The 16,939-nt window shown below is 55.2% G+C and overlaps 1 protein-coding gene across 1 annotated transcript; it reads left to right on the top strand.

Moving 5' to 3' along the window:
• Window positions 1-6,657: 6,657 nt before the first annotated feature.
• INHBB (inhibin subunit beta B) lies at window positions 6,658-12,220 on the top strand (the record flags this gene model as incomplete). Its single annotated transcript, XM_080917711.1, has 2 exons — window positions 6,658-7,108; window positions 9,630-12,220. The coding sequence occupies 2 exons, from the start codon at window positions 6,658-6,660 to the stop codon at window positions 10,403-10,405; spliced, it is 1,227 nt and encodes a 408-aa protein (XP_080773837.1). The 3' UTR covers window positions 10,406-12,220.
• Window positions 12,221-16,939: the final 4,719 nt, after the last annotated feature.

Raw genomic sequence — 16,939 nt, 5'->3', positions numbered from 1 at the left:
TCTAGGTTCTGGGGTCTCCCGCACACAGTGTTTTTGGGTGGTTCTCAATAGTAAGTAGTGGGACTTGCTTGGGTTTGGGCTCAAGAGCAGAGAAAACCAGCTCAAAATTGACAGTCTAGATGACAAGTCTGTTAACGAAAAAGACCTCTGTGAGTTCGAGCCCAGCCTCGTCTGGTACATTCCTGGCCAGCTTAGGCTACATGTGAGACAGTGAGGGTCTGTCTAGATAGGGCAGTGGACATAGCTCGGTTTGTAGAGTGCTCAGTGACTGTGCAGGAAGTGTTGGCTTCGATCACCAGCATCACGTGAACGAGGAATGGTGGCCCATTATTCCTGTAATCCAGTACATGGGAGCCAGGAACAGAAAGATCAAAAGTTCAAAGTCACCCTAAGCAACTTATTGAATTCAAGGTCAGCCTGGGCTGTATGACACCTCATCACAAAAGCAAGCAAACAAATTCTACCTAGGTGGAAAGCGTGAGGCACTTCCTGTATATGCTGAGGCTGTATGCTGAGGCTGTATGCTGAGGCTGTATGCTGAGGTTGTATGCTGAGGTTGTATGCTGAGGCTGTATGCTGAGGCTGTATGCTGAGGTTGTATGCTGAGGTTGTATGCTGAGGCTGTATGCTGAGGCTGTATGCTGAGGCTGTATGCTGAGGCTGTATGCTGAGGCTGTATGCTGAGGCTGTATGCTGAGGCTGTATGCTGAGGCTGTATGCTGAGGCTGTATGCTGAGGCTGTATGCTGAGGCTGTATGCTGAGGCTGTATGCTGAGGCTGTATGCTGAGGCTGGAGCAGACATGTGGCAGCCTTCTGTGGGCATAGGAACCCAGGGGCTGTGTAGGTGACTCACATTGTTGCCTTTGAGAGTGTCAATCAAGCCCATGTGGGCCCCACAGCTCCTAAGTCATCCCTTGAGATAAAGTGAAGCATTCAATGGGACAGGCTCTGAGCTGGGCACAGGGAGGCCTCGGGTGGGTACTGCGGAGGGACCAGTTCTTTGCTTGTGTGTCTCTGGACCTTGAACCCAAGATTTAGGTCCACTGTGGCCTTGGAAAATGAGTCTCATCTGTCCTGGTGAGACCATAGATGGCATCCTTGGATGTCTGACATTTAAAAAATTATTACTCTTTTGAGTAATTTTAGTGTATGTGTGTGTGCGCGTGCATGCGAGCGAAAGAGTTCGAGTGTGTGTGTGTACATCATTATGGGACGTACCAAAGGAGGCCAGAGGCATTGGATATCCTGGAGATGCTAGCAGCTGTGAACTGCTGGATCAGAGGAGCCACAGCCCTGTGAGCTCCCAAGCCAGCTCTCCAGTCTCTTACAAACAAGCCGCATGGTTCTTTCCCTGAGGTTGAGAAATAGCTCAGTCAGCCTGCATCTTAGGTTCACAGATTTTCAAATGTGAGGATTCTTGTGAGGGTGAGTTCAGATATCTGGACGCCATGTGAAAGAGCAACAGGGAGGGCAGGGTGGACAGGCAGAGCCCTGGAAGCTTGTGGGCTGGTTAGTCTGGCCAATCAGAGACCCCATCACAAAGGGCAGAAGATGCTTAAGGAATGAATGACACCCCAGCTTATCTTCTGACCTCTACCTTGTATGTGCACTCTTACCCACATGCACCCACACACGTACACACTCACACACTCATATACACTCACACACACTCATACATACACACACTCAAACACACATTCACACACACTCACACACATTCACACACATGCATATTCACACACTCATACACATACACACTCACATACACACACAGTCACACGGTCACACACACACACACACACACACACACACACACACACACACACACACCAGCCTTGGCTCTCTGCCTCTTGGAGGTCCTGGTGTAGCTGTTGCAGGCCTGTGCCCGGCACCTTGCACACAGCCAAAGTTGTCCCAAAGAAGCATGGTATAGGCTAGCGCGGTTTACAGTGGCTTCTCTGCCAGTACTTACAAAGTGAAGGCCAGTCCCTGAGTCCAACCCTACCAAACCCAGCCTCTAGCCAAGGGCCTTGTGCTCCCCTCCCCACACACTGCAGGGGTTGTGTGGCCAAGTACAGTGCACCTGGGTTCTCAGTATTTGCAAATGAGCCCTACATCCCACCCCACCCCCTCTGTGTGTATGTGTGTGTAAGGCAGAAGTCAACCTTGGGTGTCTTTCCTCAGATACCCTCCACCTCCTCTTCCTAGACAGGTCAGCATCTCTCACTGGCCGAAACTGGCTGAGTAGGCCAGGCCGGCTGGTTACTGAGCTCCAGGGATCCACCTGTCTGCCTCTCCATCTGGGAGTTCTAGTCGTGTGCTGCCACACCCGGGTTTTTGTTTGTTTTGCTTGTTTTTGAGACAGGGTCTCATGTAGCCTTTGCTTGCCTCAAACTCCTTGTATAGCGGAGGCAACCCTGACTTCTGGTTCTTCTGTCTCTACCTCCCTGGCTGGGGTTACCGGTGTGCCCCACTACGTCTGGCTGGTGTGATGGAACCCAGGGCTTCCTGTTTGTGAGGGAACACCCCATCCTCTGGACTCTGCTTAGCCCTAGCCCATGATCAACTCTAAGCTCATGGATTCTGGTGATCAAACTTAGGTTTGCTGGCACCACAGCACCTTACCCGCCAAGCTATCCCTGGGCACAAAGTCTTGTTTTTTATGGTCTGCCTTGTTTGTTTGACGGGTTTGTCTGTCCTAAATTGATGTTTAGCATGGATTATAACACACACACACACACACACACACACAGAGCCTCCTCTACCTTCGATGTACCCACGCCCACCTGCCACCATGTTTTGTTTCTCCTTGCTTTTGCCTTTGTGTTTGTCTGATAGGGGCAAGAAGCCAGAACCTTATATGGGGGTGGCCTGCTTGTGCAGTCCTCTCCCGGGGTGTTTTGGTGACAGCCCTGATGGACATTATTGTATTCAAAGTTGACAGGCACAGACATAACCCTGGCCAAGACTGAATGCTGAGGTCACCAGCAGAAGCTCTGAGGCAGATTCTAAATGAGGCTTCAAAGCAACAGGAACTCAGTCCTTCCCCTTTAGAAGCGATGTGTGTCCCCCCCCCCCAAGATGATCTGGAAGAACTCAATTTACACCCTCAGCTTCTGTGGGCTGGGGGATCAGCAGAGGGCAGGATAATCCCAGCCTCTCCAGCAGATGGTTTCTGACTACCCTTGACCCAGTTCCCTCCGGGCAGTTGACTAGCAGCAGGACTGGAAGCGTGGACCCTCCTCCCACCAGCAAGGACAGGGTGGCTTTTGCCTCTTTGGTACCAGGTCAACAGGCAGATTGCCTCAAGTTCCTGAAGGCAAACAGCCACTGTCCTTTCTTCTCCCTAGCTCTGTCCAGACCCTGAGGCTGGTGATAAAGATGGTATCATGGCTGGTGCTGGGGGAGGGGAAGGGGCATTAAACCTTTCATTGGCTTAATGACTTCTCTCCATTCATCAGTCCTTCCTTCATAAGCCCTCCCTGGTCATCTGTCAGGTCTGGCACTAGACAGGGCCCGTGAGACCTAGCCCCTGTGCTACAGCTAAGTCAGGCAATGAGGCAGCCAGCCAGGCACTGGGCACATAATCAGATAATTCACTTCCTCGGGGGGCACAGAGGGCCAGTGAGGGCTTCACCCAGGAGGAAAGACTGGGCGAAATCGTAAACACCAAGAACAAATTAGACAAATAGTGGGTGGTTCTGGTTACAGAAGGAGCCAGAGGGTCAGAGTGTGTGTTGTACTTGGAGAGAAGATATACACAAAAGCCTGAGGTGGGGCAGGTAGGCTCAGGACCATATTCAGGATGGACTGTCTGTCCCAGGCTGCCAGGAACATCTCTTTGCTGCCCAAGGGTTCACTGGACCCTGGAAGGGTGGGGGAAGGACACAGGACAGGAACAGCAAAGAATGGGTCCCCATAGGGCGGAGGGGTTGTTATCTTCTTGATTTTGAGGCGGGGAGGGGGCACGGGGTAGGGATTCCTGCTTCAGACTCAGAGTTAGCTAAGTCAGACCCGCCCTAGTTTTGCCCCGCAGACTTCTGGTCCGTTCCTCCCACTGGGAGAGAGGGGGCGCTCTGCTCCCAGACTTTCGTGCCTCCGCGGAACTGCAGTTCTGGCTAAGGTCCACAGCGTAGGGTTGCCTTGGGAAGTTAGGAAGCAATGGATGTTGGTGGAACGAACCCCCTCCCCAAGTCTCTTTGGGGGGGGGGTTGTCCCAATTCCAAGGAAACCATGTACACACTTCTACCCCGTCTTGCCTGTCGTTAGGTGAGCCTAGCTAGTGTGGGTAAGCTTTCTGGGAAGTGAGTCGCGGGGTGGAGGAAGTGGGGGTTGCAAGCTGTGTGTTCTGGTGGGCATTGTTGTCCCAGACCCAGATAGGGGCGGGAAGAGGGACAGAAAGAAGGTGTTACACTTGGGGTTCTCTAGTCGGGACTAGGAGGCAGACTCCCACCCATCGTGGCAGCCACAGAAGGGTACCCTAGAACCATCTATATCTGCTTCTGCGAGGTTGCTATAGTCTGTTTGGACCTCCCAAAGAGCCAGTGTGCTGCGCTGTCACAGTGCCCTTTACAGCTAAGAAAGAGGCAGGGCTCTGTGAGGCTGGACTGGATTCAAAGTGGGTAGTACCTGACCTGACCCCCGCATTAGAATCTAGGTTTGTCAGGCTAAGTGTGACAAGACCGGGATTGGACAGTGGAGACCCCAACAGTCTGGCAAGTCCAGGGACTCCAGAGACCTTGGATCCCCAAAGATGGGTTTCCTTGCAATGCAGGCAGACCCTCTGACCGACTACTATGACAGAGCTGGCCAAGACTCCAGAGGCCGCCGCTTCCTTTGCTTTTCTAGCCTAGGGGGTTAACCCATCGCCCATTGGGATGGCGGCCTGGGACGCTAGAAGAGGGCGCTGCAGCCCTAGGGGGGCATACACCCGCATCTCTTCTCTGCTGCATTCGAACTTACCCCCACCCCCACCTCCCTGGCTGGATAGCGAAAGATCGTCCCTCTAAGGCTCTAGGGGCAGCAGCGGCGAGTGAGGGTCGCTCGTCCCGGTTGTGAAAGGCCACCGTTTGGGACAGAGGAAAGGCTTGCGTGGCCCCTAATAAGGGGTGTCCAGAAGCTCCGGGATCCTCCTCCCGGAGCACGTCGGTGCCATTTATCCATCGCCCCATGGGGCGAGGGTCTGGAGCACTCACGTGGTGGGAAAGTTTCGAGGTAGCAAAAGTGGCCTGGCATCGCGGGGGTGGGGGGGAGGCGGGGAGGAGAGAGCTTCCTCGCCCCTCCTCGCCAAGGCAGAAAGGGAAAGAACGGAGGGAAGAGGGGGTGGGAGGAGGATCAGGCAGCAGCGACCTGCAGAATCCGCCTCCCCCTCCGCCCCCGAAAAGCCCGAGCGGGAGGCGCGGACCGTCTCCTCCTGCACGGCCCGGACGACACTCCTCCCTCCTCCCCCCCTTTTTTTTTCCTGCCAACGTCTATCTCAACGCGCGCGCACATACGGAGATTGTGCGGCTTTTTTACCCCTCGGGAAAAAGGAACAGGGAGTGGAAAGGAAGAGAAGGCAAAGCGAAGAACTCCTCGGGCGCGCTCTGCACTCCGAGTCACGGCTGGGCGCGGGGACGCTGTGCCACCGCCACCGCCGACTCGCTCTCGCCCCGGCTCTGCGGCGTGTGCCAGTGGGAGCGCGAGCCAGGGCACTCGATCCCGGGGACACAGAGAGACTTTTGGCCGCCGCTGCCGCGGCAGGCAGGAGAGACAGCGGTGAGAAGGGCCCTGCCACCGCCTTTCCCTCCTCCGCCGCTCCGGCCGGCCCGCGCAGGCAGTCAGGCGCAGGGAAGCAGGGAGCAGCGGAGGCCCCGGAGAAGCGCGCCGCGGCCCGCCCGCCCGTGGATGCGGCGCCCGGGGGAGCCAGGAGACAACTTTGCCGGGTGACGCGCTGGGAGGACTGCAGGGCCCGCCGCCCAGGAGGACTCGGCGCCGCCTGTGAGAGGGGCCCGCGCGGCGGCGCTCCCCCGCAGCGCGCTCTCCTCCCGCCGGCCCGGAGCAGGGGAGAACGACCTGCCCGTCACCGCAGCCGCCTCGGGCGGCCGTGTCCTCGCTGCGAGCAGCGACAGGGCGAGGCGCTCAGGTGCGGTCGCGGGGCCCCAGCCGCAGCGCCCTCCGCAGCGCCGCGCCCGGGGGGCTCCGGGCACCTTCGCTTCAGTCTCCAGAGCGACTTGCGTCCGCTGCTGCCTCTTCCCTCCACCTTTCCAGCCCGGCCGAGCCAAGCCACCGTGCCAGCGCCGCTGCCGCCGCTCCTCGCTTTCACTTCACCCCGATCGGGGGGCTGCGGTGGCCCTCGACGCGGAGAGGATGGGCAGGCTGCAGATGCCTAGGCGCCCCGAGACGCCCGCGCGCCACTGACCCGGCGGTCCCCCCCCCCCCCAACGCCAGCCCGCGCTCCCCTCTGGTCCCCGAGGCGCCCCTTCTCGGCCGCGCGGGAACCCCCGCGGCCCGGCCGGCCCCCTCCCCCTGCGAGCCGGCGGCGGCGCTCCCGGCAGGCGGGCGGGCGGAGGCCCGGGCGGGGGCGGGGCGGGGCGGTGAGCCCGGAGCCCGGAGCCCGGCCCTGAGCTCGCTTCGCCTCGCCTCGCGGCGGGCGCCCTCGTCGCCAGCGGCGCACCATGGACGGGCTGCCCGGTCGGGCGTTGGGGGCCGCCTGCCTGCTGCTCCTGGCGGCCGGCTGGTTGGGACCTGAAGCCTGGGGCTCTCCCACACCCCCGCCGTCGCCCGCTGCACCGCCCCCGCCCCCGCCACCCGGAGCTCCGGGTGGCTCGCAGGACACCTGTACGTCGTGCGGCGGCGGCTTCCGGCGGCCAGAGGAGCTGGGCCGGGTGGACGGTGACTTCCTGGAGGCGGTGAAGAGACACATCTTGAGCCGCCTGCAGTTGCGGGGCCGGCCCAACATCACGCACGCTGTCCCCAAGGCCGCCATGGTCACGGCCCTGCGCAAGCTGCACGCCGGCAAGGTGCGCGAGGACGGCCGCGTGGAGATCCCGCACCTCGACGGCCACGCCAGCCCGGGCGCCGACGGCCAGGAGCGCGTCTCTGAAATCATCAGCTTTGCAGAGACAGGTGGGTTCGGCCACCGGGAAGCCCGAGGCGGCCGCGATCCCCCCCTTTTCCCTCTCCTAGGAAGCTCCTAGTGCCTTCAGCACCTCTGCAGCCCTCACGCCCTGAGGGCATTTAGGTTTTCCGGGCTGGACCATTCTGCGGTGGCCTTGCCTGTGTCCCCGGGTGGCGATCCTTTCCTATAACGCGCACCCAGAATACAGATCCTTTCCAGCTTCCCTTTCCCTGCAGCAACTGGGAAGCACCCTGCCCTTCATCCTGGATCACGGAAATTGGGCCCCAGCGCCTCTGGGCGCGCGTCCCTCTCCCGGCAGATGCGCGCAGCCCTGGCTCTGCGGGCACTTGCTTAGTGATTGCTTAATGTTTTTGTTTCCCACGATCCGAGTGTAGGCTTAGCAGTGTAGAGATGGAGATGTGTGTGCTTGTTGATATACGTGGGCAGGAGAGGAGAGGAGGAGGGAGAGAAAGAGAGAGAGGGAGGGAGGGAGAGAGAGGGAGGGAGAGAGAGAGAGGGAGAGAGAGAGAGAGAGAGAGAGAGAGAGAGAGAGAGAGAGAGAGAGAGAGAGAGAGAGAGAGAGAGAGAGAGAGAGAGAGAGAGCCTGCGTGAGAGGCCCCCGGGGCCGCTTGCGTTGCCCGGCGGCATGGGCTTGCCAGGATTGCTGAAGCATCGGTGGGGAGAGCTAGGCAACCTCCCTTCCGATTGTGTGGGCACTAGAGACTAGAGTCGGCAGAAGACAGCTTCTCAACAGGTCCATCATTTACGCAAAGACGCGGCTCGGGAACAGCCTCATGCCTTTAGGCTTGCCTGGCAGCAGCCGCAGCCCTCTCCGGTTCGGGAAGGAGAGTTTGTAGTTAACAAAGAGTGGGATTCCTTTCTCCAACGTCCTCCTAGGCTCCATGTTGCAAATCTCTGTCCACTATCTAAATACAATATAAAATTCAGAGAAAAAGAAAAGAAAAAAAAATATCGTCCGGAAGTTTAGAAAGGAGGAAAATTTCCCGGGCAGAAACGGTGTAAGTGCTTTTAGACATCCGCTGTCCTTTTCAGGACTTGAATGAGCCAGGCTGGCTTTTGTGCTGGGAGCTCAGCTCCATTTGTGCAGAGGGGACTGCAGAGAAGGTCGCAGAGGGGGAAGCCCGATGTAGTCAGGGTGGGGGACAAGCAGGGAGCCTGGGAAGAGGAGGGAGGATCAGCTATGCTCCTGGTTGCAAATGCCCCCCTACTCTCCCAGGCATCAGGCAGACCCTGCCTGTGCCGCTGCCTGGATAAAAAGGGATGAAAAGTTTTGCATGGCCGGGTGTGGAGAAAGGCAGAGACAATCAAGGCCGGTTTGTGCTTAGAAAGAAATACATTGCCATTTTAGCTGTCCGCCAGAGTCAGGGAAAGCTCGACATGCAATTAGAGGGCTTGGATTAAAAGGTGCGTTGGGGCCCAGAAGGGAAACGTGACTCGGGAAGGTGGAGAGGCCTTTTGGTCCTGGTGGTACAAAATGACAGCGGGGGCCGTTATATTTCTGGTCCGATTCACAGAGCCAGCTCTTTAACTTATAAATAACAGATTCAGGTCACAGGCAGCTCGGCCAAGACCAGCTTTTAAGGCTGCGGCTTCACCCTTTTCAAAGTCAGATGTCAGTGTTATGAGAGGAGCCAGTGAAAACTGAGGAAGGGGCTGGGGGAGGGAGAAGGTTGGTGGGAGGTTTGATAGTACCAGCCATGTCTGCTGAATAGGTAGAGCCTGTCAGAGGGAAGGGTCGATGGAATGTTCTTCCAGAAAGGGACATCCATTCTGGCAGAACCATTCTTCTGGCTGAACTGAATTGTTGAGATGAACCACAACCCCACCACCTTAGAGTTCTCAAACTGCTGCCTTCTGAGAGTCAGGGTCTGGTCAAAGGATTGGACCTTGCATTTCCAAGACCGCCTGTTCTGTCCCATGGGACTCCTTGGAAACAGGGGCTGCACATTGCAGCTTGCAGGACGAACACTGTCAGAATCTCAGCAGAGCTTGCTTCTTTGCAGTGGCTTGGATTGGATCATGCTTAGGTAAACTCTGGAAAGGGGCTGTAGATGGCTCAGCCCGATTTAGCAATGACTCGAGTTAACAAGAAAGAAGGAGATGCAGCAGCAGCCCCATTTAAATAACCTACCTCCAAATCCTCCCTGGGATCTTAGTTTTGTTTTCAGAGACCCACAACAACTTGTTAAGATTTTGGCCTCCTGACAAGTTGAGATGTGAGGCCTGACAATCCAGTCTCCAGGGAGTCCCAGCCTGGGAGAAGTGAGGCAAGGATTTTTATAGGTCTGGACCTTCTGGCTCCACCCTGGTCCTGTTTTCTCAATGGGAAGTGCTTCCTCTGCCTCTGGCAGGTTATGGCAGAAACCAGGGCCCCAGGAATGGTATTTCTGGTCAGTAACACTTCCCAGCTGTGGCGAATGTTCATCCCAGCACCACACAGCAGAGTTCCCTCTCCACTGCCTTGTGTTCTCCTGGAATTAACTCGGCCTGTTCTTCCTGCCTCCACAGATGGCCTGGCCTCCTCCCGGGTCCGCCTGTACTTCTTCGTCTCTAACGAAGGCAACCAGAACCTATTTGTGGTGCAGGCCAGTCTGTGGCTGTACCTGAAACTGCTGCCCTATGTCCTGGAGAAGGGCAGCCGGAGGAAGGTACGGGTCAAGGTGTACTTCCAAGAACAGGGTCACGGTGACAGGTGGAATGTGGTGGAGAAGAAGGTGGACCTAAAACGCAGCGGCTGGCATACTTTCCCCATCACAGAGGCCATCCAGGCCTTGTTTGAGCGAGGCGAGAGACGTCTTAACCTGGACGTGCAGTGTGACAGCTGCCAGGAGCTGGCCGTGGTGCCTGTGTTTGTGGACCCAGGTGAGGAGTCACACAGGCCCTTCGTGGTGGTACAGGCCCGACTGGGTGACAGCAGACATCGAATCCGCAAACGGGGCCTAGAGTGTGACGGGCGGACCAGCCTCTGTTGTAGGCAACAGTTCTTCATCGACTTTCGGCTCATCGGCTGGAATGACTGGATCATCGCGCCCACTGGCTACTACGGGAACTACTGTGAGGGCAGCTGCCCAGCCTACCTGGCTGGGGTCCCTGGCTCAGCCTCCTCCTTCCACACGGCTGTGGTGAACCAGTACCGCATGCGTGGCCTGAACCCTGGGCCCGTGAACTCTTGCTGTATCCCCACCAAGCTGAGCTCCATGTCTATGCTCTACTTTGACGACGAGTACAACATTGTCAAGCGGGATGTGCCCAACATGATCGTGGAGGAGTGTGGCTGCGCCTGACAGAGGCAGCGGGGGCGGAGCAGGAGAGGCAGGTGGGCTGAGTGTGGTTGTTCCATTGGGCCTTGAAGAGTACCAGGGAGAGGCCTGAAATAACGTTCTCCCCGCTTCATAGAAAACCAGTCAGAGCCAGAGGGAGAACCCTTCCGTGACACCAGAGACTCCTAACTGCACACATAGACACGCATAGCCAGACTCATGCGGTCTGCCACCCACACAGCAGCCTCCGGGATACCAGCAAACGGATGCGGTGACAAATGGCAGCTTAGCTACCAATGCCTGTCAGTCAGAAAGAATGGGGTGAGCAGTCACCATTCCCACCAGCTGGCCGGGCACTCGGAATCGCGCCTTCTGAGCACACATAAAAGCACACAAAGACAGAGGACACAGAGCGAGTGAGCCAGAGAGCCACCATGAGGAAAAGCAGGCTGGGAGCGCAGGCGGTGGAGGGCCATGTGTCTCTGACCGCAGCGCCTGGCACAGTCCTGCCTGCTCACTCCCCGCCTGGCATCCCCCATGATCGAGGCCAGCAGAGCTGTGCCACCCCTGGAGGGACTCGCCTGCCACAGAGACCATGGAGCAGGGACAGTGACCCTTTGACTGTCTGTCACTGGGGTTCCCAGCGTGACGTGTGTGTGTGTGTGTGTGTGTGTGTGTGTGTGTGTGTGTGTGTGTGTGCGCACGCGTGTGCGCATGTGTGAGTATTTGTTTTCAGGGGTGTTTGGGGAGGGAGAGAAGAAGGGTCTTAATTTTATGCTTTAAACTCATCTCCAACAACTGGCAGCTCGTTTGAGCAAGTTGCATAGTTGACAAGGAGCCTATCAGATATGACCTTTGAAGCGGAGAGGCCAAGTGAGTCCAAGTGAGAGGGAAAGGAAAAAGGTTGCAATCAGTGCCCTTTGCTGGGGACATCCTCCCTAGTGCTGTGCTGAGAATGGCAGGGATGGTCACCAGGCAAGGGGAAGAGGCCAGGGCGGCAGTGGTAGAGCGGAGGTGCTCTGAGTCGCCGCTCAGCTGGTCTTGGAGACAGAGGGAGAGCTTTCAGTTGCTTCGCAGAAGTTGCCCCTGTGGGTGGGCCCCGGCGTCAGGGTTGTCCATAGACATGGCTCCTGCCCACTTTGCTCGCCCTCTCGCCTGCTCCACAAAGCACTTGCGGTCCTGCGTGAATGCACACTACAATAGCACTTGCAGGTCTACGTGTGTCCAGAAGTGGCCCTGGGGCAAGAGCTGACGTGGCTGTCCTCGTGGATGTCCGAGTGCCACGTGAACTATGCAATTTAAAGGGTTGACCCACACTAGGCGAAACTGGACTCGTACGACTCTTTTATATTTTTATACTTGAAATGAAATCTTTTGCTTCTTTTCTAAGCGAATGATTGCTTTCAATGTTTGCACTGGTCTAGTTGCATGGTTAGTCAGAAACTGCCATTTGAAAAAAAAGTTATTTTTATAGTTGCAGAAAAATGAATACAGTTAAATGTATTATACATAATTTTGGAACCAAAGAGGCCAGCGGATCAGTTTTAATTTTTATTAGATGGTGAGACCATCTTCTGTGAGGTAGACGTTCTACACAATCCTTCGAGTGGCCTGCCAGCGTTTCAGGGTATAAATGATTTTTTTTATTTAGTTGTGTCTTTTCTGTCTGTACACACCCAGAAGGTAGAGTAAAATAAATGAATGGTGGAGTTGGGGTGTGAACTGTAAGCCCTCATCTCTAGTTTATTTAATAAAGCCCTCCGTAGGTTCTGTTTCATAATAACTTAAAACCAAACAAATCCCCCCACAGACTGGCTGTCTTAAGTATTTTCCATTCATGTACAGTTTAAAACAATAAAAGATGGAGAGTGCCACAGGCTTTCTGCCTTGTGTGATGTCTGGGGCAGTGGGCAGCTGGGAGGAGAGGTTTTGGTCCAGGTGTCCAGTTCTGATGCCAGGAGTCCCCACGGCCTGTTTCCTATACTCCCAGAGCCCTCGCCTGACACATATGTCACACAGAAGCTCGAAGAGATGGCAGAAGACCAGCTGAAAGGCAATTAGCAAATTGGTGAATTACAAATTTGTTTACTGTTCCAGTCCCCAACCAGTTATGGTCTGCTGATGTTCCAAAGCTGGAGCTCTTGGCTTTTCAAAAGTACTGTCGTACTTGAGGCCAACTTCGCTGACCTGAGTTTGAGCCCAGAGTCACACATAGTACAAAGAGATGGTCTCCACACACATGCTGTATCTCACACACACACACACACACACACACACACACACACGAATGGGGCTGGAGAATAAATGAAAAATTTGAAAGTCCCAGCTAAGCCTCCAGGGAGTTGTACAACCTGGGAAGTGAGCTCTCTCTCCCACATCCCAGACCTCTGTGCTCACCACCAGGGGACTCAGGGAACAAGTTCAGATCCTGTCATTAGAGGGTAAGCAGACACCATAGCAATCTCAAATGCGAGGAGGTGGTGACCTTAGTAGTTACTGTGACACAGCCACCCTCAGGTACCCCGTAGAGACCTTTAGTTCTGCAGCCTCACAGACCTTGCCTGAATCACACACCCTTGCTTCCCAAAGAGTGGGGGGTGAAGCAGAGAGCCCAGATCCACCCTGCTGAGGTCATCCCACCAGGACAGGGGCCCTGGTCACAGGCCACCCATTTGCTAGCTTATCAGATTGTAGACATACAGATCCTGACAAATTGCCTCTATCTGAGCTCTGCAGGCTGTATGACCCCACCCCACCCCCTTTTAAGTGCTCACTAATTTGGCTAGACTACCTGGCCAACACGTACAGGAGAATCCCCCTGACTACAGGTTCCCAGCCCTGGGATTATGGTCGCAGGCCTGGCCTATATATAGATCCTGGGGACCTCATGCTTATGTGGCAAACACATGGACCAAGTCGTCTTCCTAGCCCTGCCCTGAGATAGTTTTTTGGATGGAAGAATGAAAGTGACCAAAGGGAGAAGTGCATATGAAGGGCCTGGGGCGCCAGTGTCCTGAGGCAAGGGGGCCACTGCTGCCCCAGTCCACACACTTACCATGGCTGGGTGGTTCAGTGAGGCCAGGTCCTGTGGATCTGGCTTCCCTGGGCTTTCATTCTCCTCTCTCAATGTAGTTCAGGTTTGCTTCAAACTTATATGCATCCCAGAATGACCTGGAATCCCTGGTTCTTCTATCCCGACCTCCCCAGTGCTAGGATTCCAGGCATGTGTCCTCTTGCACGCCATATGGGGTTTGGGAACTTGAACCCAGGGCTTCCTGCATGTCAGATGAGCACTCTACCAACAGCTACCGAGTTAGCCTTATGACATCCATTTCTCAGTCTCCATCTTTCTTTTGCACTCCTCTCTGAGGTGGCCCTGGCCCAAGGGACCCAGGTTTCCTGCAGATGCCCTCGGAACCTCTGGCCCAAGCCCCTGGCTGTGAGAGATCCTCCCTTCTCTTACATTCTAAGAGGCTCTCAAGTTTCTAACATCAATGGGATGGACAGAGTCCGGAGGCAACCATTCCCAGCCTTCTCTAGTGATCTTTTCTATCCTGTGCAATGCCAAATATTTGCCTCGTGAAGTTCATTCTCGGCTAACCTTCAAACACGGCATGGGTCTTCAGTGACTCCAGGGAGCTCAAGGCCTTGAGGTGGAGGGCTGTGGGGGAGGGGGGAGAGGAAGACAGGCCCGACTCTACCTCCCCTCTCCCACATACCCCAGGCAGGGGAAGATCAATGCCAGAGGCCCCCAGGTTGTCCTTGGTTTGTGTTTTCTTTCAAGGACCCCTGGGCTGGCTCAGAATGAGACAGTGAGGAGCCCTGCAGCTCGTGGCCTGGATTAGGCAGGGCCTTGTCCCAGTGACAGTGCAATGGGTGTCATCTCAAGAGTTCCTAACAAACCCCAGGTGATAACCTGGAGGAGGATGGGCAGCTTTGGTTTGTGGAGCTCAGGAGGGTCCTGGCTATGCAGACCAGGCCCTGGACTATGTGCTGGAAGCAACTCTGCTGAGGGCCTCAGACACGTGTGGACATTAGCGAATCCTGCCAATCGGGGTACTTGAGGACGGCGGGGAGGAGAGAGAGAGGAGAAGGAGTGGGACTAGGAGATCACAGACTATCAATCAAGGATGCTGAAGTCAGTAAGGTTTGTTGCTGTTGTTTCTGAGATAGGGGTTCATTTTAGCCCAGGCTGACCTCAAACTTACTATGTAGCCGAGGATGACCTTGAACTTACTCTCCTGTGTCTACGGTGTAACTGCTGGGTTACCGGTATGTGCAACCAGGCACGGGCATTAAACCCAGGATGCTATGCGTGTTAACCTAGCATTCACTACGGACTGACACACACCCCAGCCTTGCCATTTCCATCTTCCTCCTCATATGGGTGGTGCTTTGGCTCTGCATCTTGTGACCTGGCCACTCATTTCTTTTTCAAAGTGTTGGCCACTGCTTTAAAGTTCCGGTCGCTCGTACTGCAGCAGCTAGTGTCTGAGCTGGGTGAGCACAGACACCACTCTGGCCTATGCAGGCGTTCTTAGTGTCCCAACTGGTCATTTAGTGCCAGGGCACTCTCTAGACATCCCTGAAAATCCAGAGACAGAATACTTTAAAGGCGGAGCTTTGATCTGGTCATTTATTTGCTTGACAAACTTTTACTGAGTGCCAGTTTTGTGTGACATCCATACATTATCAATTCAGTTCTCACACCTGGTTGTGGAAGACAGTAGGTGGTCATTTACCCCATTTTACAGACGGCAACACTGAGGGTAGGACAAGGAAGCCTCTCATTCGTGGTTGCTTAGCTCAAATAGAAACATAGGGATTTTTAGTCATTTCCAGTCTCTCACAAACACTGGGCTGCCCAGGAGGGCTAAGGGAGCAGGTAGCTGTCCTGGGGCCTACCTGGGAGAGGCTGGGGTACAGAGTGCCTTTGGAGTTCATATGAAATAATCCACAATGCCCTGGGCCCCAGCCTATTGAGCCATGTCGGTCTATAGAGGTGGGACAGCCATCCATGTACCAGGGCTGCTCCTTTTCTGGCTGCTGACCAGGGTAGGACATTGCTGGTCTAACCTCTGGCTTTGTGGAGGTGGAGGAGCTAGCCAGGACAACTCCAGCAGTAGTCACCCAGAGCCTTGCCTAGGTGTCCAGCAGGTTGGCCAGTTGACTCCAGTCCTCTCTATCCTTTAGAGGCCTTGTTACTGAAATAAGACACCAAGAACGCCTCCATCAAGGGGCTGCCAGAGCAGGGTTTTGGGGTGATGCTGCTGTGATTGTTTAGCTCAGTTATCATACGGAATTCCGAGAAAAACTTTCTTTAAAATTTTTTTATTGGCTCTGTATTTACACTTCAGATCTCATCCCATTTCCCCCAATCCCCTCCCCATCCTCCTCCCATTGCCTCCATGGAGGTGCTCCCTCTTCCAACCACCCTCTCCCACCTCAGCACCTTGGCATTTCCCCACACTGGGGAAACAAGCCTTCGCTGGACCAAAGGCCTCTCCTCCCATTGATGCCAGAGAATGCTATGAAGAAAACTTTCAAGAGTTGCTTCTGCCTTTTCACTATGTGCTTCCTGGGGATGGAACTTAGGTTGGCAGCGAGCACCTTCAGTCACCAAGCCATCTCTCTGCCCTCTAACAGTGTTCTTTGCTTTAAGATAGGGTTTCACAGATCTCAAAGTCGCTGTGTGGCGGAGGCTGACCTTGAACTCCTGATCCACTTGCTCCCACCTCCTAAATGCTGGAATTACTGAGGCACACTGCAACATGCAGTTTATGTGGTGCTGGGAGAGAACCCCATCTGTGCTAGGCAACCCCCCCCCACCAGCACCCCAAGCATGAATCTCTGAGTTCGATGCTCTGTGTCAGTTAGGAGCCTGATTCATATGAGAAACCTTTAGTGGTGTGTCCCTCCTAATTTGATACTCTCCTCCACATCGGATACTCAGCCTGTTCCTTTATCTTTACAACCTCATTGATGAATAGAATGGTGGAGCCCATTTAACAGATGGGGAAGCTGAGGTTTAGGAGGTTGGTTCCTCAAGAAGAGGAGCCAGGCTCACAGCCTTCTTCATGCCCCGCCCACTCTAGTCCATGTTCCCTAGAGACCCAGGGGTTCTTGAGTCTTAGAAGCCTATAGTTCTCAAAAGAGAGCTCTTGAGGTTAGGGGGGACTAGAGGCTGCTATGTTCATCCTGAGGGGTTTTTCAGAGCCCCAAGCTGTCCCCCACTGGTGCATCTGAGAGGCCATATAGTTCCAAAGACCTGCCCACCCCAACCTGACAAGAAGGGTCCATCTCTGAGCAGGAACAGGGTCTATCTTTGGCTATGGCAGGTCTGGAACTGGGGGGAGCCAGCTGGGGTTTAGGACGGTGAGGCTCAGAGAGCAGACTCACCAAGAGCAGTTCCAATTGGGACTTTTAAATTTGATTTCTGAGGTGGGCAAAGATGACTTTGACCTTCTGACCCTCGTGTCTCCGCCTTCCAGATGCTTGGATTCCTGGCACACCTGTCTTATCTGTGCCGTGGAAGGGGTACAGGGCTGTCTGCAAGGC

This window comes from Micromys minutus (genome assembly GCF_963924665.1).
Source record: "Micromys minutus genome assembly, chromosome: 6".
NCBI classification, from domain to species: Eukaryota; Metazoa; Chordata; class Mammalia; order Rodentia; family Muridae; genus Micromys; species Micromys minutus.
Note: the sequence above shows the minus strand (reverse complement) of the source record. Positions and strands in the feature narration are given on the sequence as shown.